This window comes from Sorex fumeus, unplaced genomic scaffold (assembly GCF_029834395.1).
Source record: "Sorex fumeus unplaced genomic scaffold, SorFum_2.1 ptg000128l, whole genome shotgun sequence".
Lineage (NCBI taxonomy): Eukaryota > Metazoa > Chordata > Mammalia > Eulipotyphla > Soricidae > Sorex > Sorex fumeus.
The window spans coordinates 932,099-960,004 of NW_026606185.1; the positions used below are offsets into that span (position 1 = coordinate 932,099).

The window sequence follows — 27,906 nt, forward strand, 5'->3', positions numbered from 1 at the left end:
AGGTTTGGGGGCCACCTGGGGGTCCCAGTGTGACCACACCCCCCCCCCCCGTGCCACGGCTTGCTCCTGGCACTGAGCCCAGGGATCACTCCTGGAGTGCTCAGGGGACCATGTGGGGGTTTCAGGGATTGAACCCAGCGCTCTACCAGCTGTGCTATCGTGCTGTTGCTTCTACTCCCAAAGGCTTCTTTCCCGGCTGCAAACTGCAGGGCAGCAGCACGCCACAGCGCCCCCCTGCGGGCCAGCAATGAGCCACAGTGTCCTCTGAGTGCCAGCGACGTGCCACAGTGCGCCCTGCGGGCTAGCTAGACGCCACAGCGCCCCCTGAGGACCAGCAACATGCCACAGCACCCTTGTGGGCCAGCAACTTGCCACAGCGCCCCCTGCAGGCCATCAACACCCCACTGCCCGCCCACCTCCACTGCCCATGGCTTTCAAGTCCCTCCTTCTCTCCCCTACTGGGGCTCTGGCCCTAGTTGGCCCCTGCAGCCCTGGCCTTGCTTCTGTCCTTCTTGTCCTCTCTTGGAGAGGGGAAATCCTGAGATGGGGCACTGGGTGGAGCCCCATCTTCTACCCAGCACTGCTCCCCACCCTTTCCCTCCAGCTGGACCCCAGTGAGTCGGGGCCAAGAAGGAGAGTAGCTGTGGGCCCTCGCTGGGTGCTTGTGACCGCGGCTAAGCCTGGAGCACCCGCCCAGGGTGGACAGAAATCAGGGTGCAGGCAGGAGTCCAGCAGGAGGGGGTGCCAGGTTGTGGGTACCCTCTGGGGCCTTCTTGGGGCGCGGATATCTCCAGGCCTCTGTCTTCTGCCCCTGTTGGCTACTCTTGCCAGTTCTGCCCCTCCCGAGCTCCTGACTCATTCACGCCTGACAAGAGCAGATGCAGGAGCCCCAGGCTCCCTCCCCTGCCCCGCACGGCCCCCGGGAGCAACCCCCAGCACAGAATGGGGAGCAGCCCCTGGCGAGACCCCCCAAGTATGGCATGTAGGAGACTGTCTCCCCATGCGCTCCCCAATCAGCTCCTCTGTCACCGTCACATGCCCCCTCCTACACCCACGTGTCTGCTCCCTGATTCCCTGTCCCTGCACCCTGGTTTTGTGGTCACACTGGGACCCCCAGGGGCCAAGACCCTTGGATCTCAGGAGAGGTGCTGTGGGGGGATGGAAACCCCTAAGAGGGCAGCTCAGCCACACCCAGGTCTTTCTGGGGACCCCAACTCTGGGCAGATTAGACGCTCAGCACCCCCTTGGAAGAGGCTTTGGGGGGCCAGCTTGCGAAAGGGGGTTCAGCTGTCCTTTAACTATTCAGTGACAGTTGTCAGGGGACAGGGGGCTGGAACTATTTCAGGGGCTGGGCCAGCCACTGCAGGGGCACATTCTTCCTGTCGGATGTGGGTGTCCCCACAGGACGCTCCCCCCAACCCCAGGAAGTGGGGGCTCACTGGCTGACCTGGAAGGAACCCAGCCCTGAGGTCTGGGAGGGCAGGTGGGGGGAGGAGCGGGGTAGTCGAGGCTGAGGGGGGCTGGGGGCCGGGGGGCCTCCAAATGAGATCTCAGGGACCGCCTCACAGCTGGGGTCTAGGGGCAGGCTCCTGTTCTGGGGTGCCCAGCCACAGCCCTGTTGGCCCCCCACATCCACTGCTTCCCAGCCAGCTCTCGGAACAGAAGCAGAAACCGAACAAGGAAGCTGCACCCAGAAAAGGGGAAGAGGCACCCGGGCTGGTGACCGTCCCTCCTATGGGGACAGAGGGGAGCAGCTGGCGTGATGGCGGCCTGGCTATCCTCTGCCCTCCTGCTGCTCTGGGTTCCAGGTGAGGGGCCGGGGGGGGGTCTGTGGGGAGGGGCAGGGGAACCCCAGTGGCAGGGCTGCAAAAGGGGTGCCCCGTCCCCCTCCGGGGTGCATCCAGGCGGCAGGGTGGGGGACAGTCTCCCAGGGCTCCACCAGGCCTCCGAGTGTCAGGGGTCAGAAGGGGGGCACAGGGAAGGGCTGGGGGCTGCTTCTGGATGACTGGCTCCAGGAAGAAGGTAGGAGTTGGGAGGCCCCTGAGGTTTCCCGGGCAGTGGTGGTCCTCAGCAGGAGCCAGCCAGTCCTGGGGACTCGGTGTGACCCACAGAGGCGCAGAGACCCCTGGCTAGGGGAGGGGGAGCAATGATATGAGGGGGGCAGGGCGGTCCCCTTTCTGGGGGCTCTTTCCAGGCCCGCGAGTCCCCTCCCTGCATTGCTCAAACCCGTCCTGTAGTGTGTAATTGTAGCTTCCTTCCACTCTGCCTGCCATTCACTCTGGACACGAAAGATTTTTTTCCCCCCACTTTTTGGGTCACACCCGGCAATGTTCAGGGGTTACTCCTGGCTCTGCACTCAGGAGTAATTCGGGGGACCCTATGGGATGCTGGGAATCGAACCTGGGTTGGCTGCGTGCAAGGCAAACACCTTCTCCACTGTGCTATTACTCCAGCCCCACAAAAGGGTTTTGTTTGGGCTCCAAAGCCCCCACACTCCCCGCTGTTGCTGTCTAGGGTCACGGGATGGCTCCTGGCTCTGCCTGCACTGGGGGTGGGGTGGGGGGGCTGCAGCTCCTGCCTGCCCCCTACAACCCCCCACCACATGGCCGCGTCACCCACCTGGTGTCACCTGGCTCCAGGGTGCTCGGAGAACTTTATGAAGCACCTTAAGATGGTAGCCACAGGGGCTGAGTCTGTGTCTGTGGCCTGCAGGGACTTCGGGGGTGACGGGGTAACCCTGCGATGTGGAAGTGGGGAGGCGGGGCCTGCTTCTGGGTCTCTCCACACAACAGTGGGGAAGGCTCTTGCATGCAGGCCACCTGGGTTTCCATCCTCGGCGCCACAAAGGGTGTCCCAGCCCCTCCTAGAGCAAGCCCCAAGTGCAGCTGGGTGTGTCCCCCCCCCCAAACTAAACCAAGAAACAAAACTCCAATGCTGGCACCCAAGGGTGTGGTGGCTGCTGGGAGGCCCGGGCAGTGAGGGGGACGGTTGGTGTTTGCTCCCATTTAGCGGGAAGGGAAAGAACTTTATATTTGGGTTTTCTTCCACTTCATTTTATTTATTTATTTTTGCTTTTTGGGTCATACCCGGCGATGCACAGGGGTTACTCCTGGCTCTGCGCTCAGGAATTACCCCTGGCAGGGCTCAGGGGACCATATGGGGTGTGGGAATCGAACCCGGGTCGGCCGCGTGCAAGGCAAATGCCCTACCCGCCGTGCTATCGCTCCAGCCCGCCATTTTATTTATTTTAATCTAAATTTCTCCCACCAATTTTTTTTGGGGGGGTTGGGACCACACCCAGTAGTGCTCAAGAGTTTACTCCTGGCCCTGTGTTCAGGGATCACTCCTGGCGGGGCTCAGTGGACCCTATGGGGTGCCGGGGACTGAACCCAGGCTGGCTGCATGCGAGCCAACCCCTCCCCGCTCTGCCATCGCTCGGGACAGCTGCTTCCTCCTCTTCATGGCGAACGCAAGTCTCTCCCTATAGCTGGGCACCCGCTCCTCAGCACTGGCTCACTGGCTTCTTTGCAGCCCCTGAAGGCAAACTGGGGGATTAGTGTGAGCTCCGGTTTTGGTGGTGTGTGTGTGTGTGTGTGTGTGTGTGTGTGTGTGTGTGTGTGTTGCTTTTTGGGTCACACCCAGCAATGCTCAGGGTTTACTCTTGGCCCTGTGTTCAGGGATCACTCCTGGCGGTGCTCGGGGGAACATATGGGATGATGGGAATTGAACCCAGGTCGGCTGTGTGCAAGGCAAACGCCCTACCCGCTGGGTTCTTGCTCCAACCCCAGAGCTCTGGCTTTAGGTTCCGAACTCCCTGTCTCTTGCCTCCTGGCTCAGAGTCTGCCCCTGCTCTGTGCCCCAGTTCCCCGGGGTGAGGGGGGTACTCAGCCCCTCTGAGGGGGGAGGGATGGTAGGAGAACCCGTGACCCTAACGTACAGCCCAAGGACCAGAGGGAAGTCTTGGAAGGAGAGGCAGGATTCGGGGGGCGGGAGGTCTGGATCTGGGGCACCGACTGTCCCTGTGTTGGCTGTGGAGTGGGAGGGGGGTACGTGTTGGGGGGGGGGGGAGTGAGCACTGGACTTGAAACAGCCATTGCAGAGGCTCAGACTCACATAGCTGTTCCAGGTCTTGGGCAAACCCTCACCCCGTGACTCTAAACCACACCACATCTTCCCCCTGAAGAGACATGGGGTTTTTTAAAACATGAAGTTCCAGATAAGAGGTGTCCTCGAGAGGGGGTTACTTTCTTTTGGGGCGGGATTTTGCAACACCTGACAGTGCTCAGGAGTCATTCGTGGAGGTGCTAGGGGAAACCACGTGGTGTCTTATGCAAGGCAACCCAAGGCAGAGCGCCTGTGACAGCAGGGTTGGGTGAGAGTTGGGGGTGTTGGGTGTCCCAGACCAGGCAGAGAGAGCTGATGTTTCACAGTGAGGTGGGAGCCCACAGTCAGGGCCAGCATCCCTGGGGCAGATTCGTCACTCAGAATTCATTGGCTGGGCTCTTGCTAGAAGTCCTTGTTTGTGATTTGTGTTGTTTTAGAAAATCACAAATTTGTGCAGATTTATGTGTGAACTGGTGAGATTCTCCAGAGCGATATCTTGGTTCTGTGTATGTATGTATTATCTATGTATCTGTGGCCATCTCTTCCCATTTATTCCACGTATATGTGTATATGGGCTGGAGCGACAGCACAGTGGTAGGGTGTCTGCCTTGCACGCGCCAACATGGCCGACCCGAGTTCAATTCCTCTGCCCCTCTCGGAGAGCCCGGCAAGCTACCGAGAGTATCTCGCCCACACGGCAGAGCCTGGCAAGCTACCCGTGATGTATTCGATATGCCAAACACAGTGACAACAAGTCTCATGATAGAGACGTTACTGGGCCCGCTCGAGCAAATTGATGAACAACGGGAGGACAGTGACAGTGATATGTGTATATATATTTGTAGATGTTATACATATCATTTGACGTGTATAACGCTTCATATATTTTGTGTATAAATTTGACATATCATTTTTAGTATGTTTATTCTACCTATTATATTCTACAAATGGTAAAAAGGTAAAGGTAAAGGCCCTCCCGTTGATCGTCGATTTGCTCGAGCGGGCCCAGTAACGTCTCCATTGGAGACTTTGTTGTTACTGTGTTTGGCATATCGAATACTCTCGGTAGCTTGCTGGGCTCTCCGAGAGGGGTGGAGGAATCGAACTCGGGTCGGCCATGTTGGCCGCTTGTAAGGCGAACGCCCTACCCGCTGTGCTATCGCTCCAGCCACTACAAATGGTATTTATTATATATATTTATATACATGTGTATTTTTTATATATTATGTTGAGGTGCCAGCGATGGAACCCAGGGCCTCCTCACATATGCTGGCCTATGCTCTGCATTAAAATCCCAATCCTGCTTCTCCATATTTTTCACCTGGCAGTAAAGTCCAACGTTATTTTCTGCATCCAGCCTCACTATTTGGCAGGGGCAACTTGCACCCCAACCCTGTACAGTGGCTCACAGGGCTGGTGGAATAACTCCTCAGTCACACCCTGTTTCCCCTCAGTCACCCCTCAAACATCTCTCAGTCACCTCTCAATTACCTCTCAGAACCACTCAGACACCCCTTAGCTACCCATCAGACATCCATCAGACACATTTTAGTCACCTCTAAGATACCCTTAGACACCCCTCAGCCACTCCTCAGGTACCCCTCAGCTACCTATCCTCAGATGCCCTCAGACACCCATTAGTCACCACCTCGGCACCATCAGACCCTCCTCGCACATTTTTCAGACATTCTTCAGACACTCCTCAGACATCCCTCAAGCACACCTCAGACATTCCTCAGAAACTCAGACACTCCTCAGTAACCCCTCAGACACTCCTCAGACACCCCTTAGACATCCCTCAGACACCTTCAAATACCCCTTAGGTACTCCTCAGTCACCTCTCAAATGGCATTTACAGATCCCTCAGACACTTTTCAGTCACCCCTCAGTCACACATCAGACACCACTCAGTCACATATCAGATACCCATCACGTACCCTCAGACACTCCTCAGGCACCTTCAGACACTTTTCAGGCAACCCTCACACACTCCTTAGACACTCCTCAAACCCTCTCAAATAACCCTCAGTCACTCCTCAGGCATTTCTCAGACATCTTTCTGTCACCACTTGTTCATCCCTTGGACACCTCTTAGGTATGCCTCAGATATCTCTCAGACACCCGCAGACATTCCTCAGCCATTCTTCAGTTATCCCTCAATCCTACACCAGACACCTCTCAAGCACCCTCAGACACTCTACGTACCCCTCAGGTACTCCTTAGTCACCCCTCAGTCTCCCCTCAGAAACCCTCAGGCACCCTTTAGGCACCCCTCAGACACTCCCAGACACCCTCAGATACCCCTCAACCACCCCTCAGGCACCTGTCAGGCTCCCCTCAGTGTCACTTTGGAAAACACCCACTCCAATAGTGCAGGCATTCTTGCTCATGGGCTTATTTTTTGTTTTTCAGTCGTGGTGCCACACCCGGCAGAGCTAGGGGAACACTATGGGGGATCAGGGATTGAACCAGGGTCTTGCGTGCAAGGATAACTCTATCCCTCCCCCCTTTCTATCTCTCCAGCCCTTGCTGAGTTTTTTTTTTTTTTTGCGGGGTGTGGGGGTTTGGCCACACCTGGCGATGCTCAGGGGTTACTCCTGGCTCTGCACTCAGGAATCACTTCTGGCGGTGCGCAGGAGACCATGTGGGATGCTGGGAATCGAACCTGGGTCAGTCACATACTGGCAAATGCCTTTCCCGCTGTACTATTGCTCCAGCCCTCCTTGTCGAGTTCTTATAGGAAATCCACCATCTGAACATATTAATTTGTCTGATTCTGAGTTTTCTGAGGCAGGTTCAGAGCGAGCCATGTTCAGAGGTGGGGAAAACAGGGAGAGAGTGTGAGAAGGGACCGGGACAGTGGCTGAGGGGGGGAGCTGTTTCCTGCATGTGTGAGGCCCTAATTCATGTGCCTTACAAAGAGAAATGGGAATGCGGGTGAAATTATGGAACTGAATCCTAGGTGAGGGTACCCCCCTGTTTGGGGGACCCATTGCAGATTTGCAGAGTGATGAGCAGGTACCCTGAGGACATGTCCTCTGCTCAGTGATCAGTGTGGCCCCTAACACTCCACCTCTGTGTGGGAGATGTTGGGGAATGGGGTGGTCGTGCATGTTAAGTTGGAAAGAAAAATGAGCTTCCTTGGAGATGGGATCCCTGTGCTGGGCTGGAGGGGGCACCGGGTGGGAGCTGAGCAGGCTAGGGGGTGGGGGGAATTTCATTAACCCCAAACTTTGCCCTCACATTAATGTCCTTGAGAACTTTCTGGCACCCTCTCTGTGGGGTTCAGTCTCCTGGGGGACACGGTGTGAGATGTCCTGCCAGTGACCGAGCTGGGGGGCAGGTGAGTGTTTGGGGGAGTTTTGGATCCTGCCCTGGTTGGCGTGGGCAGCGGGAGAGGAGATTGGGATCCGGAGGGGTGGCTGCCAGGGTGACAATCTGCAGCGGAGCCCAGAGAGGTCACACAGAGTGTAGCTGATGACGGGGGCAGTCGATGTGAGATGGGGGCCGGCGGGGGACCCATCAAGGGGACCCATCAGGGTGCCCTGAGCTGGCTGTGCTTTCCAGGTTGTCTGTCTCTGAGTGGCCCCAGCTACGTGGATGGCACTGTCGGGGAGTCCCTGAGTGTGCAGTGCATGTACGAGCAGGAATACCAAAACAACAGCAAATACTGGTACAAATTTTCAAATTGGATACCATTGAGGAAGATTGTGATTGTGGAGACGTCAGAGACACAGCGAGAAGCAAGAAGGGGCCGCACGACCATCAGGGATGAGCCAGCAAACCTCACCTTCACTGTGACCTTGGAGAACCTCACGGAAGCCGACGCAGACACATACGGCTGTGGGGTCTCAAGGGCTATATTGGATCTCAAGGTGAAGGTGGTGGTGTCCGTGTCCCCAGGTGAGGAGTTTCAGGGAGGAGGGGCAGGGGCAGGGATCAGATCCAAGACTTAAGCAAAGGAGGGAGTGGTAGATTGAGGGGGTCCCGTGTGTGAAGGAGAGGGGAGCCCCCCAGAGGTCAGCCCTGCAGACCTCCATGCTGGGCTTCAGTGCCGGGAGACGCTGGGTGGAGGTGGCAGGGCAGAGGGGTGAAGGCACTGGGCTCAGCGGGTGCCCTGAGAGGCGTGTGTGAGCCTGCGGTGTGAACAGAGCTCTCAGGCAGGAGGCTGAGGGTGGAAATGGGTGTTGGGCAGGCTGGAGTCAGGATTGTCCGGGTCCCCTCTGGAAATGCTTCGTGCCCAGTAGAGTCCTGGGGCTGTCAACCTATGCCTTTCCCAGGCGAGCGTGTACAGGGCAGGGAGGTTGGGACAGACACAGCCTGTTTATTTTTTTCTTTCCCGGCACCAGCACCAAAGCCAACCCTGCACACATACGACACTCCACGGACCACCAAAAGGACCTCCGTGCTGTCCACTACACTGGCCACAGGGAGCATCTCCCACAGTACCCATGGCCAGGATGGGTCCCAGCCGGCCCCAAGCACTGGGTAAGACATCCTGGAGGTGCCCTTCTCCTGAGGGTGACCTGGAGTGGCATCTCCTCCCCTGTCCCTGGGCAGTGCCAGCGACTCTGGGCTGGAAGCTGAAATCTCAACTTCTAACCTGGAGCACAGCTCACTGGCTCACCTGGGCAAAGGCAGGTTTCTGGGGTTCTGGGAAAGCACGCAGCATGTGGCGAGAGCCCCCCCGCACACTAAGTGCCCCACAGGAATAGTCTCCTCTGGCCCCATGTCTGGGCACCGTCACCCCTGCCCCCTGCAGAGCCGCAAAGCCAAGGTCAGAGGCTCAGCCACAGCCAGACCCTGGCCAGGGGCCCCTGCACGGTTTCTGCGCTCTGGTCTGAGCCCCTTCCTTCTAAACTCCCGATCTGTTGTTGGTGTGATTGGGGGGCTACACCTGGTGGTGCTGGGGGTCCAGCAGTGCTCAGGACACCACCCAGGGTACTGGGAATAAATGCTGGGGGTCGTGCCCGCCCTCAGAGCCATCTCCCCCGCCCCAACTCCCGGTTCTTGCCTGCTTTGGGGTCACATTTCCCCAAGCCCATCTGATCTAGACTCTGCCCATGATTCATTTCTGGGGTTCAGAGACTCCCTGACACCCCGGGCCTCTGGAATTCAGTTCCCTATGGAACCAGGAGACCCCAGAAGCTCAGACTCAGACCCCTGAGGCACTTGCCGCAGGTGTCACAGCGCCTTGGGGTCTCAGGCTATTGTGCTTCTTTGGGAAGAGCTTGGCTCACACCTCACCTGGTTCAGGGCTCACTCCTGGCGGTGCCTGGGGGCCCCTATGTGGTGCTGGCAGTTGAACCCAGGTCAGGTTCATGCAAGGCAAGCTCTCCCCACACCGTACTGTCTCCTGGGTTGAGTTGACAAACTCCAGAGCAAGCACCAGGAGCAAGCTGAGCACCAGCTGGGAGTATTCCCTGATCACCACCAGGCCAGGCCTCAAACCAAAAAAAAAAATTCACTGGGGGGTCCCTGAGCAACAACTGGTGGGCACTGCAGGCCCGGGCACCTCATTGTCCGGCTTGGAGAATCACTGAACCACATGGTCTAACAGGTCAAGGAAGAGCAGGACGTGTCCCTGAGCACTGCTTAGGAGTCCCCCAATATTTGATGGGGGAGAGTGCTGAGGGGGCTCAGTGGCCTGTGTGAGCGCCGGGCCCCCTCCCCGCACTGCATGTGGAAATGGGGGGCTCACCCCATCTTTCCATAGACACCCGGCGACGCTGCTGTCTGCGTCTGCACTACTACTGCTGCTGCTTCTGGCGGCCACCACGCTGCTGGCCTGGAAGATGGTCCGGCGGCAGGGCAGGGGTGAGTCACCCCCGCACCCCAGCACCCCCGCTTGTACAACCCTGCACTCACATCCCTGTGCCCTACACCCCAGCACCCACACCCCTGCATCCACACTCGTGCCCCACACCCCTGCATCTCATGCCCCTGCACCCCACACCCCCGCACCCCAGCATGTACACCCTTGCACCAACACCTTTGCACCCACAGCCCTGCACCCCACACCCCTACACTCATACCTCTGTACAGCACACTCCTGCACCCAGCATGCACACCCCTGCACCCACATTCATGCACTCCACGCCCCAGAAACTCATACCCCTGCACCCCTACATACATACCCCAACCTCTCGTACCCCTGCACCCCACACTCCTGAACCCTACACCTCTGCATCCCCCAATCCTACCTCGTGCCCCTGCACCCAACAGCCTTGTACCCTACACCCCTGTATCCCAAATCCTGTCCCCAACCCCTGCACCCTACACCCCTGCACCCCCACCGCTACACCTCTATACTCATATCCCTACACCACTGCATGCACACACTGCACCCAAACATCCCTGGCACCCTCAGCACCCAATACCCGCACAAGCAGATCCTGTGTGTCTTGGATGGGGGCACATCCCTGGTGGCAGAGACAGGCTTTGGGGCTCCCTGGAGAGTGCTGCCCTGGGCCCTGCCCCCTACTTTCCCTCTTCCTCGCTGCAGGCAGCTGCTCCCAGACTCTGGTCTGTGGGCCCAGAGTACCCGACAGGCCGAGTACAGACCCGGCCTGCAGGAAGCCTGGGTTTGGTCCCCGAGCACAGAAGGGGTGACCCTCGAACACCAAGGCAGGTGTGACCTCAAACCAAAAACAACAAGCACAGAGCGAAGAACAACTCCTGGTCCCTTGGCAGGGCCGGAGCTCAGCCTCTCTTCCTGTATTTGCTCTGAGCTCTGCAGCTGGGGGCCTTGCCTCATCCCGGGGTCCCTCAAGCTTCCTCCCCCCGGAACCTTCACTTGGCCACCAAAGAGGACGTCAGGGCCCTCCCCAGGAGCTGCATGGCCCTCACCAGCTTGTCGCCATCCCCTTCAGGTCCAGGACAATAACTCTGAAGGTGCCATGGGTGCTTGGGTCTGAGGGTTCCCGAGACCCTCCGCCAGGGTGTGATTCACTCCCGCCCAGTCACACTGTCTCCGGGCTCTGGATATGCCCCTCTGGGGACAACCTAGCAGAGAGAAGATATGGGGAGCCCTAGAATCAGCTTTGACATCAGCCCCTTGGTGGCAGCAGAGCAGAGGGCAGGGGAAGGCCGTACCTGCACTCTGATGGGCCTCCTGCACCCCTTCTTTCCCTGCCTGCAAGTTCTTTTTTGGGAGGATTTAGGCCACACCCGACAGTGCTCAGGAATCACTCCTGGTGGTGCTTGGGGGACCATATGGGATGCTGGGGATCGAACCCAGGTTGGCTGTGTGCAAGGCAAGCACTCTCCCCGCTGTGCTATCGCTCAGGCACCCTTGACTAGGGCGAGTGGGTGCCCTGTAGGAGGCCGGAAGCTTGTCCGCAGCTTCGAGCTGACCCTTTCTGGGGTGCAGTGGTGTGAGGGGGTGGGGAGGGCTGTCTCCCCAGTGCACCAACTGGGAAGGTCCTGCTGAGCTCCTCAGTGTCCCAGCCCTGAGGGGTCCCTCTGCCTCTGCGGGTGTTGAAGGAAAACCACTTCCTCTTCGCCATCCTCTGTCCCCTCAGGCTGGGGCTCCACCTCTGCCTCCCCAGGCGGACACATCCTGCCCATGGGGACTTCCCTAGCCTGGATGCCGGCTTCCTGGGCCCCATGGGTGACCTTTCACCTAAAAAGTCCTCCCAGCCCTCTAGAGGCCAGAGTGATAGCACAGCTGGAAGGGCGTTTGCCTTGCACACAGCCAACCCGGGTTCGATTCCCAGCATCTCATATGGTCCTCCGAGCACTGCCAGGAGTAATTCCTGAATGCAGAGCCAGGAGTAACCCCTGAGCATCGCTGGGTGTGATGCAAAAAGCAAAAAAAAAAAAAAAAATTCCTCCCCAGCACCCCCTTAAAACAGGGAGCAGTCAGGGCTGCTGTTACTTTCTCTGGCATCTCCGCCCCACAAAGTGGTTTTCTTTCTACAACCACAGAGGCTTATTGGCCTGCAGGGCGTGGGGTGTGGAGCGAGGGGAGTTCCAGTCAGCTGGTCAGTCGGCTCTCTGGACTCCCCCAGTCTGGGGTTCCCTGTGAGGAGGAAAAGCCGCTCCCTGCCGCACCCTTCTCCGGGCATCTGGTCTGTGCACTGGCCCTGCCCACAGCTCCTGTGGGTGTGGGTGGGAGATGAGGTGTAGGGATGAGGTGTAGGGGTGGGGGGTTCTCAGAGCAGGGGGGCAGGTCTGAGCTGCAGGCACAGACTCCCAGGACAGAGCGAGTGACCTAGGGTCCCAGGGTTTGGCCCCTTCTAGGTCTCTGCACAAAAGCATCCTTCTGTGTTGATTTTGGCATATTTAAACACCCATGCTGAATCCTGTCCAGCGAGCAGGTGTGCATGTGTGTGTGTATTGTGTGTGTGTTGGGGGTGGGGGCAGAACCCAAGTCTCTAAGCAAAAGGGACCTCCTCCCTTCCTGAGTTCTGGGGTTCAGCGTACTTACAACCCTCTTGTCTTTTTAGCTGCTAAAAATCGGGTGACAGGCCAGGACCCCCGCCAGGTGAGAGATGCAATAGGCCGGGGGGGTGGGGCGCTGAATGGAGCTTCATGGGGGGCTCACAGTCCCAGGGGGCAGTGGTGGGGGACCGAGGATGGAGCGGAGGGCTCGTGCAAAGCCGCAGGTGATGCCTGGGGATCTGGTCAGCGCTTTGGGCCTGGCCAGTCCAGCCCTCCCCAATGGTGCTGGGGACTGTCCAATACTGACTCCCGGGACCTGAGTGGGAGGTCTGGGGTCGGGGGTCGTCCGAGACATGGAGAAGAGGGGATGCGTGCAGAGAAGCAGGGGGTGAGGGGGGCTCTGAGGACCCAGGCTGAAACCCGCATGCCTGCCCTACCCCAGGCTGTGGAGCGGAGCGAGCTTGAGCTCTGCTACGCCAACTTGGAGCTGAAGGAGCGGCCCCCTGGGGAGCTGCCCGAACCCCTGACGCCACCTGAGGTGGAGTACAGCACCGTGGTGAGTGCCAGCCCATCTGCGGGACACCTGCGCCATCCTCATCTGGGGGATCGAAACAGAGATGGGGGTGGGAGGCTGGTGAGATGGGTCGTGTGGTTTTTAAGTCACACAACCGGCTGGGGGAGGAGAGGAGGGGTGCTGGGGATGGTCCTGAGAGTCAGTGAAGCACAGCACTCTCTGAGCCCCTGCTGTATACCCCACAGTGGGAGCACTGCCTGAGCCCCTGCTGTATACCCCACAGTGGGAGCATTGTCTGAGCCCCTACTGTATACCCCACAGTGGGAGCACTGCCTGAGCCTTTGCTGATACCCTGCAGTGGAGAGCATTGTCTGAGCCCCTGCTGTATACCCCATAGTGAGAGCACTGCCTAAGCCCCTGATGGTACCCTGCAGTGGGGAGCATTGTCTGAGCCCCTGCTGTATACCCCACAGTGGGAACACTGTCTGAGCCCCTGCTGTATACCCCACAGTGAGAGCACTGCCTAAGCCCCTGATGGTACCCTGCAGTGGGGAGCATTGTCTGAACACATGCTGTATACCCCACAGTGGGGAGCACTGTCTAAGCCCCTGTTGTATACCCCACAGCGGGGAGCATTATCTGAGCCCTTGCTGTATACTCCACAGTGGGAATACTGTCTGAGTCCCTGCTGTATACCCCACAGTGATGTTAGAACCGGCCATTCTCCTTGTTGGGGTTTTTTCATTTCCCTGGAATCAGCTGTTTCCCATCCCCCTCCTTTCCTCCCACACCCAGGTCAGCCCTTAGGCCCGCAGAGCAGAATGGAGGTCATCTCTCCCCCCAGCTCAGTTCAGCAGTGACAGCAGAAGGGTTCAGGCAGCTGGTGGGGGGCACAGGAGGACCCTCTCAGGTCTGGCCTGGTGACCACTGGCCTCAGCGTGGACCCAGGCCCTCCGGCCTGTGCCCATGTCTGGCCAAGGGATGGGAGCAGGTGGGTGTGGCGGGCCTGGACACCTGGTCCAATGAGAGAAGCGTCTTGGGCAGAGGGGAGTCTGCACACCATCTCAGCTCACTCTCAGACCCCTGGAGTGTCGGCCATTGTGAGTGGGGTGCGGCGTCGCCCCTGTTCTCTCTGAACCTCACTGTCTCTGTAGGAGACTTCCAGAGAAGAGCTTCACTATACCACCGTGATGTTCAGTGCCGAGGACCAGGCCTTGCAGGCCTACAGGAGGCCCCCCGAGACGACCTCAGAGCCGGAGCTGGAGTACAGCGTGATTCGGAAGACCTAGGTTACCCACACCTGCTACCCGGGACCCACAGGGCCGCCCCACACCCACCCCCCAGAACCAACAGGGCCCCTTGCCCCAGAGCTCCGGGTCTCACGGAAGACAAGCAGGTGGCAGCTCTGGAAGGAACTGTGGGGTCACTGGCTCTGGGCGTCTTTTCTCTCTTCTCTGCTTGGTCCCAGAGTGGAGAGCAGAGCAGGGTGGGGGTGGGTCACAGTGCTTGAGTTCCACATGTTTCCAGAGAAAGGTACAGTGAACAGGGAAGTGCCCTCGGTTAACTGTGCGACCATGCCTGTGGAAGATCTGGAATGCTGGGAGAGGGGAGAAACTTCAGAACCAGGAGCTTGAAGGACTATGGGCCGGACAGGGTGCCCACAGCCGGAGCACCAAGGCCTGTGCACTCAGGATCCTTTTGCAACAGGAGCCTTTAAATAAAGTTTAAAGCTGGAGCAGGAAAATGTCACTCGGGCAACAGCTGCTTCCTGTTCCGGCCCTCAAGTAAGGGAAGGGCCTGACTTCTGTCCCCAGGGAACAGGGAAGCATGCTAGGCCCACGGGGACATCCTGAGAGAGGTGTCACCAATGAGCTACACTGTTGTGGCTGCCTCTCCCTGTGCTGGCACACCATGGACTCTTTTCTGCAGATGGCAAGCCTGATGCCATGGTTGCCATCACCTCTCTTCTCTCTGCTGTCCTGGACATTGTTCCAGCTCTTAACGAGGTTGGACCTGTTTGGGGTAAATGACAGTTCCAAGTGCTCCCAAAGGTGGGAGAGATGCTGATCTCAGTGCTTTTGATTATTTATGCCAGACTGGGTTCTCCAAAACCCTTCCTCTCTTGTCTTTTATTAAAATTTTTTTTTAAAATCCAACTTGTTTTGTTTTGGGGCCACACTAGCAGTGCTTAGGGTTCACTCCTCGTTCTTCATTCAGAGATCACTCTGGCAGTGCTCACTGGACTCTTGCGTTACCGGAGATGGAACCCAAGTCAACTGTGTGCAAGGCCAACCCCTGCCCGCTGTGCTATTGCTCCAGCCCGTGAGCCCAAGTCCTTGAGAAAAGCGCCACCCTACTGCATAGCATCTTTCATGAAGGGAGCAGTCACTGACCAGCAGAGATGCTCAAGCCCTGGAGATTTATTTGTGGGGGGGGCTGCGGTGCCTCTCCAGTTTCACCTATGCGGGAGTTTCCTGGGTAGCAGAAGGTCACCTGACTGTGGACAAGCTTCCCGTCCCTGCAGCCAGGCTGTCTCCAGAAGGGCCCCTCAGTCTATCATCAAATACTCCACCAGGGTACAGACAGTTCTTGAAATCTCTGTGCAGACATCCGGGTCTCCTGAGACTCAGCCTCCATGCCCCAAATCTAGAACCGGGGACTGGAGCAACAGCACAGTGGAATGGGTGTTTGCCTTGTATGCGGCCAACTTGGGTTACATCCCTGGCATCCCAGATAGTCTCCTGAGCACCGCAAGATGTCATTCCTGAGTGCAGAGCCAGGAGTAATCCCTGAGCATCACTGGGTGTGACCCAAAAAGAAAAACAAACAAACAAAAAAAGCCAAAAGCTAGAACCGCCATCCTGCCTGATGCCCTCCCCTTGCCTTTGGACCAGTCATGCCCTCACCCTTCAGTGATTGGTCAAAGGTTGGGCATCTGAATCTGAGGCAGCCAATGAGGCGCAGGGCAGGTCTGGTGGGCAGGGCTCGGAAAACTCATGGGAGGAGGATGCTCTTCCTGTGTAGCTCAGATGTGGCTGTGACTACTGGAGGTGACCAGAGAGTGTCAAGGCCGCGAGCAAAGGGCAGGAAGGAACCTGCACCGTTCTACCCCAACGACACCCTGAAGACCCAGCGAAACCCCTAAACATACAAAATGAAGAGACTGCTGCCAAACCAGAGAGAAAGTTGGGGTTACTCAGAGGCCGTAGCGTGCTAGCCAAACACAGAGTTTCGGGGAGAAACACATTTCCCAGTTTTGAAAGTGAGACGCAGAAGCTGAGCCACCTGTGAAAAGTAGCAGAACTGGGGCCAGAGAGGGAACTCAACAGGCTGAACACGGGGTTCACCTGTGGGAGCCCCGGGCGTGATCCCCAACATCACCTGGTCCCGAGCACCGCCGGAAGTGCCCCCACACTGGAAAAAGCAAAGAGCAGCAAAGTTAAATTACCTAAACCCCTCCTGTGGGCTGGAGCGATAGCACAGCGGGTAGGGCGTTTGCCTTGCACGCGGCTGACCTGGGTTCGATTCTTCTGTCCCTCTCGGAGAGCCCAGCAAGCTACTGAGAGTATCCTGCCCGCATGGCAGAGCCTGGAAAGCTTCCCGTGGCGTACTGATATGCCAAAAATAGTAGCAACAAGTCTTACAATGGAGACGTCACTGGTACCCGCTTGAGCAAATCGATGGACAAGGGAGAGCAGTGCTACATCCCCCTGCAGAGGGTAGAGGGCAAGGTGGGAATTGCGTGCTTGGGGCCACGGGAGAGGATTTGGAAAACAATAATGAAAAGGCAAGAGAAATCACTCAGCCGTAGGACATAGGTCTCCCCTAATAAAGGCTCAGCAACTTAATAATGATGATGATAATATAATGATAGTGATGTTATGGTCAGAATAACAATAACGGTTTTAATGATAAGGGTGGAGAATGATCTCAGCATGGTTGTGGCTGGTTCTGGAGGTCTTCCGCTGCCGGAGCTCTGCTCGGGGCAGGGAGGGAAACTCAACCTGCCCCCCTCCAAAGGGCCCTGGCGAGGACAGCCAGGTGTGGGGGCAGGAGACTGCTGCTTCCCAGGGGCTGAGATCTCCAAGCCTGCTCGGATCGGGGCTGAGCATCCTCCACCCAGATCCTCTATCTTCCAGTAGGCAGGGGTCACACCCACCAACTGGCCCCCTGGCACCACGTAATCCCATCAATGGCCAAGACTATAAAACCCAGCTCCTGGAAGCGCGCAGCTGCATGGCATATTATTTCAGTTTTACTTTGGACAACCTGGCAGGCTACCGAATGTAACCTGCCCACACGGCAGAGTCTGGCAAACTCCCCGTGGCGTACCCAATATACCAAATGCCAGTAACAATGATGGGTCTCATTCTCCTAATCCTGAAAGAGCCTTGAATATGGCACTTTTTAAAAAATCTCAGGGCTAGGACGAAGGAGACGTTACTGGGGCCTGCTCGAGGCAATCGACGAACAACAGGATGATCGTGATCCATAAGGGTAATAATTCGATAGTATTAATAATGATGGAGATAATGTGACAGTAATGTCTATCTCTAAATTGGAGTGTCAGGGAGTCAGGGGAGATAACACAGCGGGGAGGGCACTAGCCTTGCATGGGCTGACCTGGGTTCATTCCCCAGCACCCCATATGGTACCCTAAGCCCCACCAGGAGTCATCCCTAAGCAAAAAAAGCCAGGAAGAAGCCCTGAGTACTGATGGGTATGGCCCCAAAGCCCAAAATAAACAAACAAATTCTGGCGGGCAGATGAACAGGAACCAGCAATCACATAATCTCAACCACAAACTTAACTGTGAGGATGGGGCTTGACACTCCCTTCCCACCTGGTGAGGAAGCCAAACCTCCATCAACAGGATGCTGCTAGAAGCCAGAGCCATAGCACAGCGGGGAGGGCACTCGCCTTGCATGTGGCTGACTCAGGTTCAATCCCATGAGATCCCTGAGCACAGAGCCAGAAATAACCCCTGAGCACTGCTGGATGTGGCCCAAAATCCAAAAGGAACATTTATAAAACAAAACAAAATTGTCCTGCTAGTCTCAGCCTTTGATGCCAGAAGCCCTTTTTGTGTACGGCTAAGTGTGGCTCTAGGGGGACACTCCAGGCCTGGGGCAAACATGGTGTGGGACTGGGAAGCAGCTGAAGCGGAGGGAGGCCTGTGTTCCTGGGACCTGAGGAAGTGACGCTGAACTGGTTACCAATGATAATATTTATTATTAATTATTACTCACATGATAACAGGACAGGATCCATGATAATGTCATAATTCTATTATACAATTTTAATGATATTTGCATCAGCAATAAAACAATGACAACCATTCCATGTAATGCTATGGATTTCTGTTGGCTTTTTTTTTTGAGGGGGAGACTTTAGGGTACACCCTGCTGACATCTTCAGAACCGCTCCAACTTGCTGGGAAGAAGATGACTGAAGCGGCAGAGTTGGACGTGCCCACATTGTGTGTGTGCATGTGTGTGTGTATGTGTGTGTGTGTGTGTGCGCGCGCGCGCACATGCGTGTCTCAGGAATGGTGGGGAGCAGGGTTGGGTGGGTTACCTTACTGTCCACCTCTGTCTCTGCCTATCTCTATCTCTCCCTGTCTCAGTCTGTCTTTATCCTCTCTCTCTCTCTCTCCCTGTTGTTTTTCTGCCGCTCACCCTGTTTCTCTCTCTGTCTCTACCTTTCTGTTGTCTCTCTGTCTCTCACTTTGTCTATCTCCCCATTTCGCTCTCTGTTTCTATCTCTGCTTCTCCCCCGTCTTTCTTATCTCTGTCTGTCTCCAAATCTCTCCCCGTCTCTGTCTGTCTGCCCCACGGGGCTACTCTGCCAGCCCTAGTCCCTGGCCTGAGTTCCCAGCTTTAGGGTCACCCGGCTGCAGCTGGAGCCCCAGGGTGGGGTGAGATTGCACTGCAGGTGCCCTGGAGGTGATGAGGGTCTTCAGATCCTGTTCAGTCTCTCTCCTCCCCCAGTCCTGTCGCCGTGTCCCTCGGGGGTTTCTCATCCATTTGGGAGCCAGGCGGGGTCTACACATTCATGTAGAGAGGCTCCTCGCACTGCTCCTGGGGCGTCCCCCGGGGTGCCTTCATCCAGAGGACGGCGCCCAACAGCAGCAGCAGGATGGGCACCTTCAGGAAGCCCAGGAGCAGGTAGTGGGTCCTGCGGGGTCAGGCAGAGTGGTCAGAGCCAGCAGCCACCACTGACCCCTCCAGGAACCTGCCTCGCGGCGCAGTCACAGGGCTCCCCAGAGGCCCCTCAGCTGTGGCTTGGCTTTGCATCCGATGCAAATGTTTTGGTTTTGGTTCGGGGGCCACTCACGGCAGTGCTCGGGGGACCACATGGGGTGCCGGGTATTGAAACTACAAACGCTTACAAGGCAAACTCTCACCCACCCCCTGCCTTGCACTGGGGACCCCCTCCTGTCCAGTGGCCACTACTGGATGATACCCTTCACCCCAAGGCCCCTTAGCTGGCCACCAGTTTGCTTCCCATACTCGGCCACCTCCCCTGGGCCCCGAGAGGACAGATGGCGCCGGGCGAGACAAGGGCAGGGTGGGCAGGAGCTGCTGCAGAGGAGGGACAGGGGCAGGGCGGGTCTCCATGGATTCAGGCACAGCGCAGGGGGTCCCCGACTCAGCTGCCCCGAGGAGAGACCCGGCCCTCAGTCACTCACCGGGTGGACACGCCTGAGGTGGTTGCTCTGGGAGAGTCGGTCGCTGTGGAGTGCAGGCGCCTGTTATGCTTTGGGATGTGGGTGGCCACTGTGTGGAGAGCAGACACAGGCTGGGGTTCATGTTCGGCCTCTGTCACTCACTCACCCCCACCCGACACCTCCCGCTCCTGGATCAGGATGCTTCTGCCTTCAGATACGCCCCTGCCCGTCAGACAAGCCCCTGCCCCTCAGACACGTGGTTTTCTTCTTTGGCAGGGTGGTGGTGGCGGGAGACCCCTCTTTGCTCTTAGCCACTGGGAAGCTCGTACCTGGGTCCACAGTCACTGTGATGCGCACGCCACCGTCGGAGCCCGCCTTCCGGATCCCGCACCAGTAGGTATCTGCGTCGTTGAGCTGGAGTTGCCTCATGGTCACGGTGAAGGCGTGTGCCCCCGGCTCATCCCTGATGGCCACGCGCTCGCCCTGTGCCTGGTGCTCAGAGTCCCCCGAGGTCTGCACCAGGACCCTGCAGGTGTCCCAGTGGGCCCCGCGGCACCACAACTTCCCGTGGGACTCCCATCTGGGGCTGTAGGGGCACTGCACTTCCAGTGAGCCCCCTTCAGCGACCCTCACACTCCTGGGGCTTCGGGTGCAAAAACAGCCTGTGAACACACGTGGGAGATGCAGCATCTGCCCGGCCCCCCTTCTCCAGCTCCCTCCCCAGATGCTCAGAACCGGATGGGGTGGCCCCCAAAATGCCCCCAAACTGACTACCGGCCTCCACCTTCTCTGGGTCCCCAGTGACTTAGGGCCCCTGGTCCTTGTTGGTGCCCAACCAGATCATGAAGATGAGTCCTTGGATGCTGCCCTACAAGCAGGAAGCAGAACCAGGAATCCACTTTGAACTAAGCGGGCAAACCTACGTTTGTGAGTCCCATTGATATAGAAAAGGCCAAACTGACTCTCTGTGGCCAGCAAGTTCCCACAGTACAAAGAAGCAGCTTCCCCTTCTCACTTATCTTAGACCTAGCTAATCTTTAGAGGTAAACATCCTCTCTGGTTTATCACAGACCCCAGGTGTGAGGAAGTGTGACCTATGGAGCCTAGTTTTCTTCCTCGAAATTGTAACTGACCATGTTTTCCTTCCTGTAACTGACCATGTTTTTTTTTCCCTGGACATTGTAACTGTTTGCCTCTTAAACAGGATAAAATAAGGTATATTTTGATACATGCTCATCCCGTACCTCCTTTTCTTATTTTGAGCCTTCCTACTCTGTTGGATTTCATTGGATGTGTTTAGAATAAGACCACAAATAAAAGGAGGTTGAGAAGGGCTGATCTTGGTGATAAGATCTGAACGAGTCAGTCCTGTGATCCTCTGTGAAAAGTGATTTCTTTCGTGTTTCTTGTCTCAGAGCCTGGGACTTCCTAGCCAAACATTTGTACAACAGTCTTCTTCCTGGATGTATCCCCTTCTGATTTTCTGGCGTATACATGGGTCTCATCTAATACTTGACTGATCTGGTCACAGAATCCACTTCTGCTTTTAATTCAAATTTGTGCTGTTGGTAAATACCTCACAGCCCCCAACATTATGGGGGGAGTCTCTGATTTTGCCACAATCTTGCCAATTTTCATGTATTTTTTTTTCTTGTGGGGGGGCCGATTAGCATGCTCTGGGAGAAGCTTGGAGGCCTTCCTGAAGGTGGTGAAGGCTATCAGTGTCATTCTCAGCCGTGCTCTGACGGCCTAGAGGTGCCAGGGGCTGGCCCAGGGCCTGTGTGTGCCAGTCATGTGCTCTGAACTGCCTTTGCAGTCCTGTTTCCGTCACTGGCAGATTTCAGGTTCTCTTGCAAGGGTAAGGAGTGTGTGGGGGGTGTCCTATGTGCCTCTGTGCACCCATGGAGCTAGCACGTGACCACTGTATTTGTGGCGACACTGTATTTGTCCCTGTATTTGTGGCCCTTTGCTATTTTTTTGCAGGGTGATCACCCAGGTGATGTTCAGGAGGATGTGGGGGGGCTTCTGAGTCAGTGATTCTTGGCTAGAGGATGTGGTGCTGGGGGCTTCGGGGGTCACCTGATGGTGTGGGGGTTACGGGGGTCACCTGGTAGGTCACCGGCCTCCAGGGTGGGTCTGTCGGTGCTCAGGGAACCACGTGGTGCCGGGACTGAACCCGGGCTGGGCACGTGCTAGGCTGTATGTCTCCTCTGCTGGTGGCCCTGAGTCTTCGTAGTTGCCACCAGCAGGAGCAACTTCATGCTTTCAGCCGCCACCGTCTCAGTCTTGCCCCACAGTGACAGGCAGGAGCCGGTGTGGGAGCTTCTGATGGGGCACCCAGCACCTTTGCTGCCTGGCCAGGCACCAGAGTGGCCTGCCAGCTCCTCGGGGGCCTGCTGGGAGCGTTTCAGACACTATAAGACCCTTCCTGCGGCCCTGCTTTATTTTGAACTGCATCTGCATACTTTGAATATACTTTGGATATACTTTGAACGGCACTGTATACTTCCCAATTCCCCTTCCTCTCCCTTCCCTCCCTTAATGCTTCAGTGACCAGGGCTCTGCCCCTCCCTGGTGGTGGGTTAGGCTCCTGGTCACAGCACCTGTTTGTATGTTTGTAAATTCACTTGTACACACCTATCTGTATATGCATGTCTACATGTAATGGATGTCTACCTGTACACCTATCTGTACACCTGCGTGTATATCTACCAGTACACCTTGTACTTCTACAAATACTTGTACAACTGCTTATACATATTCTTGTACACCAGCCCGCCAAGGTTGTCATTCATAAAATAACTTCAGTCATACCTGGTGCTAGTCAGGGGCTACTGCCAGCTAGGTTATTGGGGGGTCTCTCCTCGGATGCTTCAGGGACGAAGTGGTAGTGGGACCTGGGAATCAAACCCACTGCTCTGGTCCATGACACCTGTCAGGGGCCCCCCTCTTTGGTCACAGGACTCTTGCACATTTGGGTAATTGGGCAAGTCCGGGCTATCCCTTCAGGCTGTGTAGAATTTCACAAGATGATGTGAGGGAAGTGAGGGGGGCCAGCTGCCCAGAGGGCTGCGGGGAGGAAATTCTAGAGAATAGGGCTGCGGGTTTCCAGAGCTGGAGGCAGGGGCTGGCCAGTGGGAGATGAGGCTTCCTCCCAGGCACCCTGCATCCTGAACAGCAGTCACGGGCACAGTGCAGCTCCCGATGTGTGCCTCTCTGCCCATGTCCAGGGATTCTGTGCTGCGTGCATGGGAGGGGCTGCACGTGTGCACGTGGGTGTGGACATAGCGTGGGTGTGCTTAGAGCTGCGTGCACGTATATGCACGGGTATGAGAGTCTAGGCGAGGGCCTGGGTGAGGTGGAGGGGGTATGCAGAGCTGTGTCTGGGCGGTGTGATTGTGTGGGGGCTGGGAACTGTGTTGAGTGCTCGAGGTTGTGTGTGTGTGTGTGTGTGTGCGTGTGTGCACGTGCGCGCATGCCCCAGGCGTGATTGCTCCGCCCCTGCCTTAGGGGGTGTATGTGGAACTAAGGGAGCAGAGGGGTGGGGTCCCTGAGCCCAGGCGGGGCTGCAGCCTGGGAGCCTCCCTGACATGACAGTCCCCCTTGGGGCTCCAAGGTCGGAAATCGCCAAGGACCAGGCCGGAGAGATAGAACATCGATGAGGGTATTTGCCTGGCATGCAGCTGACCCGGGTTCAATCCCAGGCATCCCACATGGCCTGGTGAGTAATCCCTGAAGTCAGAGCCAGGAGTAACCCCTCTAGCACCACAGTGTGGTCCCCAAACAAAAACAATAGAAATCCACCAAAGCAGGCCAGTTCCGGAGTGTCCTGCCCTCGTCCTGAAGAGGAGACCCTCATGGGGCCAGAGCTAGGAAAATGACGAGGGGCTCTGGCAGCTGTGGTATGGTGCTTCAGCTCCAGAAGTGCCTTGGCAGCCCCTGTCTGCAGGACGGTCACTGAGAGAGGATGGCGGGACCCATCCCTCCCACATACTGCCAGCTTCCCATTGCCCCTGAGCGTGTGTGGGGTGGTGGGTGCCAGGATGAAAGAAGCACACCCTCTCCCACCTGGGTCCCCGGCAACCTTCTCCCTGCAACCCCCAGCTCCTGGTCTGGTACTGGTGGCGGTCAGTGTGGCCGCTGGCCTTGCTGATCTCACCCAGCAGTTGGCGGGGGCGCCCAGCCCAGGGTGAGTCAAACTTCCCACTTCAGGGAATGCACTTCCATCTCTTGGAGATTCGCCCTGTGGCTGGCTGGGGGTTAGTCCTGCTAACCCCTGCTGGGTGCTCTACTCTGCCCCTGCCATCACTGTTTATGGCTGGGTCCCGCCCTCAGCGTTGTGATAGTCCTGTGGCCAAACTGCCTTTATGTTCTCTGCCCTGTACGTCCCCTGGGTCCTGAAACAGGCAGGTCTTGCCATGCAGTTCTCCAAGCCACCCTCATTTTAGAGCTCTGTGCCCTTTGTCCCTGGGACAGCACAGATGCCCTCAGCCAGGATGAAAAATGTGGACCTTCAGTTCCACGACCTTCTCCCTCCTGGCAGCCCCCAGCTCCAGCCTGGTGTCCAAGGCCATCATCGCCTTTGGCCTTGTTGGTGTCACCTGGCCAGTTGGCCCCAGGTTCCCCGCCCCTGTGCTCCCGAGACCCCAACTGACTCACCTGGGAGGCTGAGAAGGAGAAGAACGGGGGATAGCCACAGGCCTCTGTGTCCCTGCGCCATCCTGGCTCCAGCTGCTACCAGCCGAGACCCCTGGGTCCATCGGCCTGCACTGGCATGGCCTCTGCTTGTGTGGCGGGCCTCTGGGGTGGCTTCTTTTTATAGACGAGGATTTACTGCCCAGTTATTCATCCCAGAGACTGTCATTTCTGGGCGGGACTGGGTCCCAGGGCCCTGGAGTACCCACTCAGTAGTAAAGAGGAAGTAAGGGCTCTGCACTAGGAGGCGGCTGGGGAAGTGGCGCCTGGCCTTATCTGGGTGTTATCTGGTTGATGTTAGCTCCGGAAGTGGCTATCTACGATGCAGTCTCTACGCAGGACACCTCCAGCTCCCCAGGTGCCCACACGTTGGTGGAGGAGTGGTAGCCATGGATAGGCTGTGGGTCAGCCATGCGTGGACTGCAATCCTGAGCGCTGCTTCCAGACTGTAGGTGACTTAACTTCCCAGGCCTCAGTTTTTCTACCTGCCAAATGAGTCCATGAGAGCCTCAGAGAATTGAATGAGAAAGTGTTTGTGAAGGCTTGGGGAGAGAGTCCTGGGGGGAGGTTAGCTCTGGTCTTGTAAATCAGGGCCAGAGACCTAGTACAATGGGGAAGGCACTTGCATTGCATGCAGCCAGCCTGGGTTGGAGCCCCAGCACCCCATATGGTCCCCCAAGCTCTGCCAGGGAGTGACCCTTGAGCACAGAACCAGAAACGAGCCCTGAGCATAGCGGTGTGTGGCCCATAAACAAGAATAAAGAACCCAGGCTGGAGTGATAGCACAGTGGGTAGGGCATTTGCCTTGCAAGCTGCCAACCCAGGTTCAATCCCCAGCATCCCATATGGTCCCCCGAGCACCGCCAGGGGTAATTCCTGAGTGCAGAGTCAGGAGTAACCCCTGAGCATCGCTGGTTGTGACCACCCCTCTCCCCCACCCCCCAAAAAATAAAAAACCCAAACACAACACAACAAACAAGAGAAACCCAGGTACTTCCTGGGTGAACAGAATAAAGAAGCAGTGAGCACACAAGTGCAAGGGGATTGTAAGATCCTGTCCCACTGCAGGAGCTGGGTAGAGCAGGAGTCCCAAGACCATGTGGCAGGGGCTGGAACACTAGGCTGGGTCCCTTGCTCTAGGACAGTCATAGAGACTGAATCTCTAGCACTATCAGCTCAGTCTCATTGCTAAGTGACACATGAGTCTCTGTTCCCGGAACGCCGATCTCTCTAGAATCCATTCCTTCTTTCCTAGGAGGACCACAGCCAGCAGTGCTCAGGGGGACCCCAGAGTCTCCCCCAGGGTTGCTCAGGCTTGTGAGGTGCCAGGGACTGACCACACACCCCCATATCTAGTACTTGCATCTTAGTCCTGTCCCCTAAAATCTGAGGCTGCCCTGACCACGTAAGGGGCTTATGGGCAGGATGACAATCTGTGGTTTCGGAAAAGCCTCTCCTTTCTGCGCTCGAGTAGGGCTCTGGACTTGGAAGCACAGCGCTGATTGGACACTTGGTTACCGAGGCAATAAAAGAAATAGGAACGAAGATAGGAGACGGGGTGTGTATGTGTGTGGGGGGGTAGGTGGGTGTGGGTGGGACCTTCACTACAGCGCCCACAAGGAGCGCAGACGGTTGGTGACTCAACGGCACTCCATGGGCAAATGATGAGGACTCCCTTGGGTTGACGTGGTCCACTCTGTACTAGCTCAGCTCTGAAAGGCACAAATGCTGAGCATCGTTCCAAACGTCCTGTAAAAGGATCCCGTTTAAGATAGTAAGAACCAGGGCTGGAGAGGGGGAAAGGGATAGGGCTGCTTTGCACGCAGCTAGCCTAGGCAGGTTTAATCCCTGACACCATATAGGCTCTTGCAACCCTTGCTGGGCGTGATTCCTGAGCACAGAGATGGGACTCAGCCCTGAGCACTGCTGGGTGTGGCACATAAAACAAAATAAGCATATCAAATGAATAAAATAAACTGGTAAGAACCGAAGATGCCCAGAAGTAAATAGGTGAATGTGTGGATTAAGTGGTGTGGGGAGGCATCCCAAGCAGTGTTCAGGGAGTCCTGGGTGTGCTCCAGGCTTGGGCTCAACAGTGTTGGGGCAGCAGGACCACCCCAGAGATGCTGGGGGTCATGGGTACAAGCCCACACCCCAGTTCCCCTGCATGGAGGTCCACGCAGGCCCCGGCTTGGAGTCATCTTCCCTGTCTGTGAAGAAATTTTGTTCACTTTTGTTCTGGGGTCACACCCGGTGGTGCTCAGGGCCTAATCTCGGCTCTGTGCTCATGAGAAACCCCGGACAGTGCTCAGAGGGCCATAATCAGGTCCTGGGATCAAACCTGGGTCTCGGCCCACACAGCCACAGGCAAGGCCAGGGCCTTTCCTCCTGTTCTATCCCTCCGGCCCCTGGTGAAGGAGAGAAAATGATGCTGATAAAAGACATTTAAATCATGTAGAATCTGGCACAGTATTCATATGTATATTCTCTGCCCTCCATATATGTGCATATAATGTCTAATATGACAGACTATGATCATGTATGTTTAACCTGCCTCTATACACACATGTCTATATTGTGGCACTGTACCCACATATACATGTGTAACCCAATATTGTGTACACACATGTATGTACACTATGATACCCTACATGAATTTGGACGTACAACCAAACACAATAAGCGCTTGTGTGTATAGCATGATACTGTACACACAACTGTAATTTGATCCTGCATGCACACGGATATGTATAATCTCACAATAATCATGAATGTACATCCTGACACACTTCTCACATGTATATGTATAACATGGCACTGAATGATACATATGCAAAAAATGGCAGGTGTAGCATATATAGTCTGACACTATACTCACATTCACATGTATAATATGACACTCTAATAGATACAGAACTTGATGCTGAATGACATATATGTCAACAAGTATATGACACCATGCACAAGTGTAAATGTACAGTCGGACACTCCACACCCATATATGTGTGACACTGTACACATGCATGCAATGCTGTGCTGTGACAAAGCATGACAATAACAAGGCAAGGGTGCACGTCCCTCAGAGAGGAGCTCAGCGTGTATTTATTCTCGGCTGCACATGTGGTGCGAGGTCAGGGTCCGGCTTTAGTGCACATGCGGGCTGGGGGGTCCAGCTCTAGTGTCCGTGCGGGGTAGGGGTTCTGCTCTAGTGCATGTACAGAGTGGGGGTCCGGCTCTCGCTCTGCAGTTTCCTTCCGGCGGGTGAGTCACGCCCACGATAAAACCAGACGTCCAGGAAGGATTCTGGGGCGCGTGGCTGGGCTTCACCGCTGGGTCCTCACACATGCCTCCTGGTCATCACATGGTGCTCTCCGCCTGTTGTGGGGCCTCTCTGTGGCCAGCTCACCCAGAGGACGGCCCCCATCATGCCCAACAGTAGAGGCACCTTTAGGAAGATCAGGAGCAGGAAGTGGATGCTGCTGAGCAAGGACCTGAGGGGACACCGGGACAGTGAGCGCCATCCTCAGGGACACCTGGA

The 27,906-nt window shown here is 56.5% G+C and overlaps 1 protein-coding gene across 1 annotated transcript; it reads right to left on the minus strand.

Moving 5' to 3' along the window:
* Positions 1–19,047: 19,047 nt before the first annotated feature.
* On the minus strand, positions 19,048–24,393 carry LOC130045464 (CMRF35-like molecule 7). Its single transcript, XM_056138402.1, has 4 exons — positions 24,333–24,393; positions 20,003–20,335; positions 19,695–19,782; positions 19,048–19,180 (listed from the first exon to the last, which is right to left on the minus strand). Exons 1-4 carry the CDS (start codon positions 24,391–24,393, stop codon positions 19,048–19,050), a joined length of 615 nt encoding a protein of 204 aa, XP_055994377.1.
* Between the last annotated feature and the right edge of the window lie 3,513 nt (positions 24,394–27,906).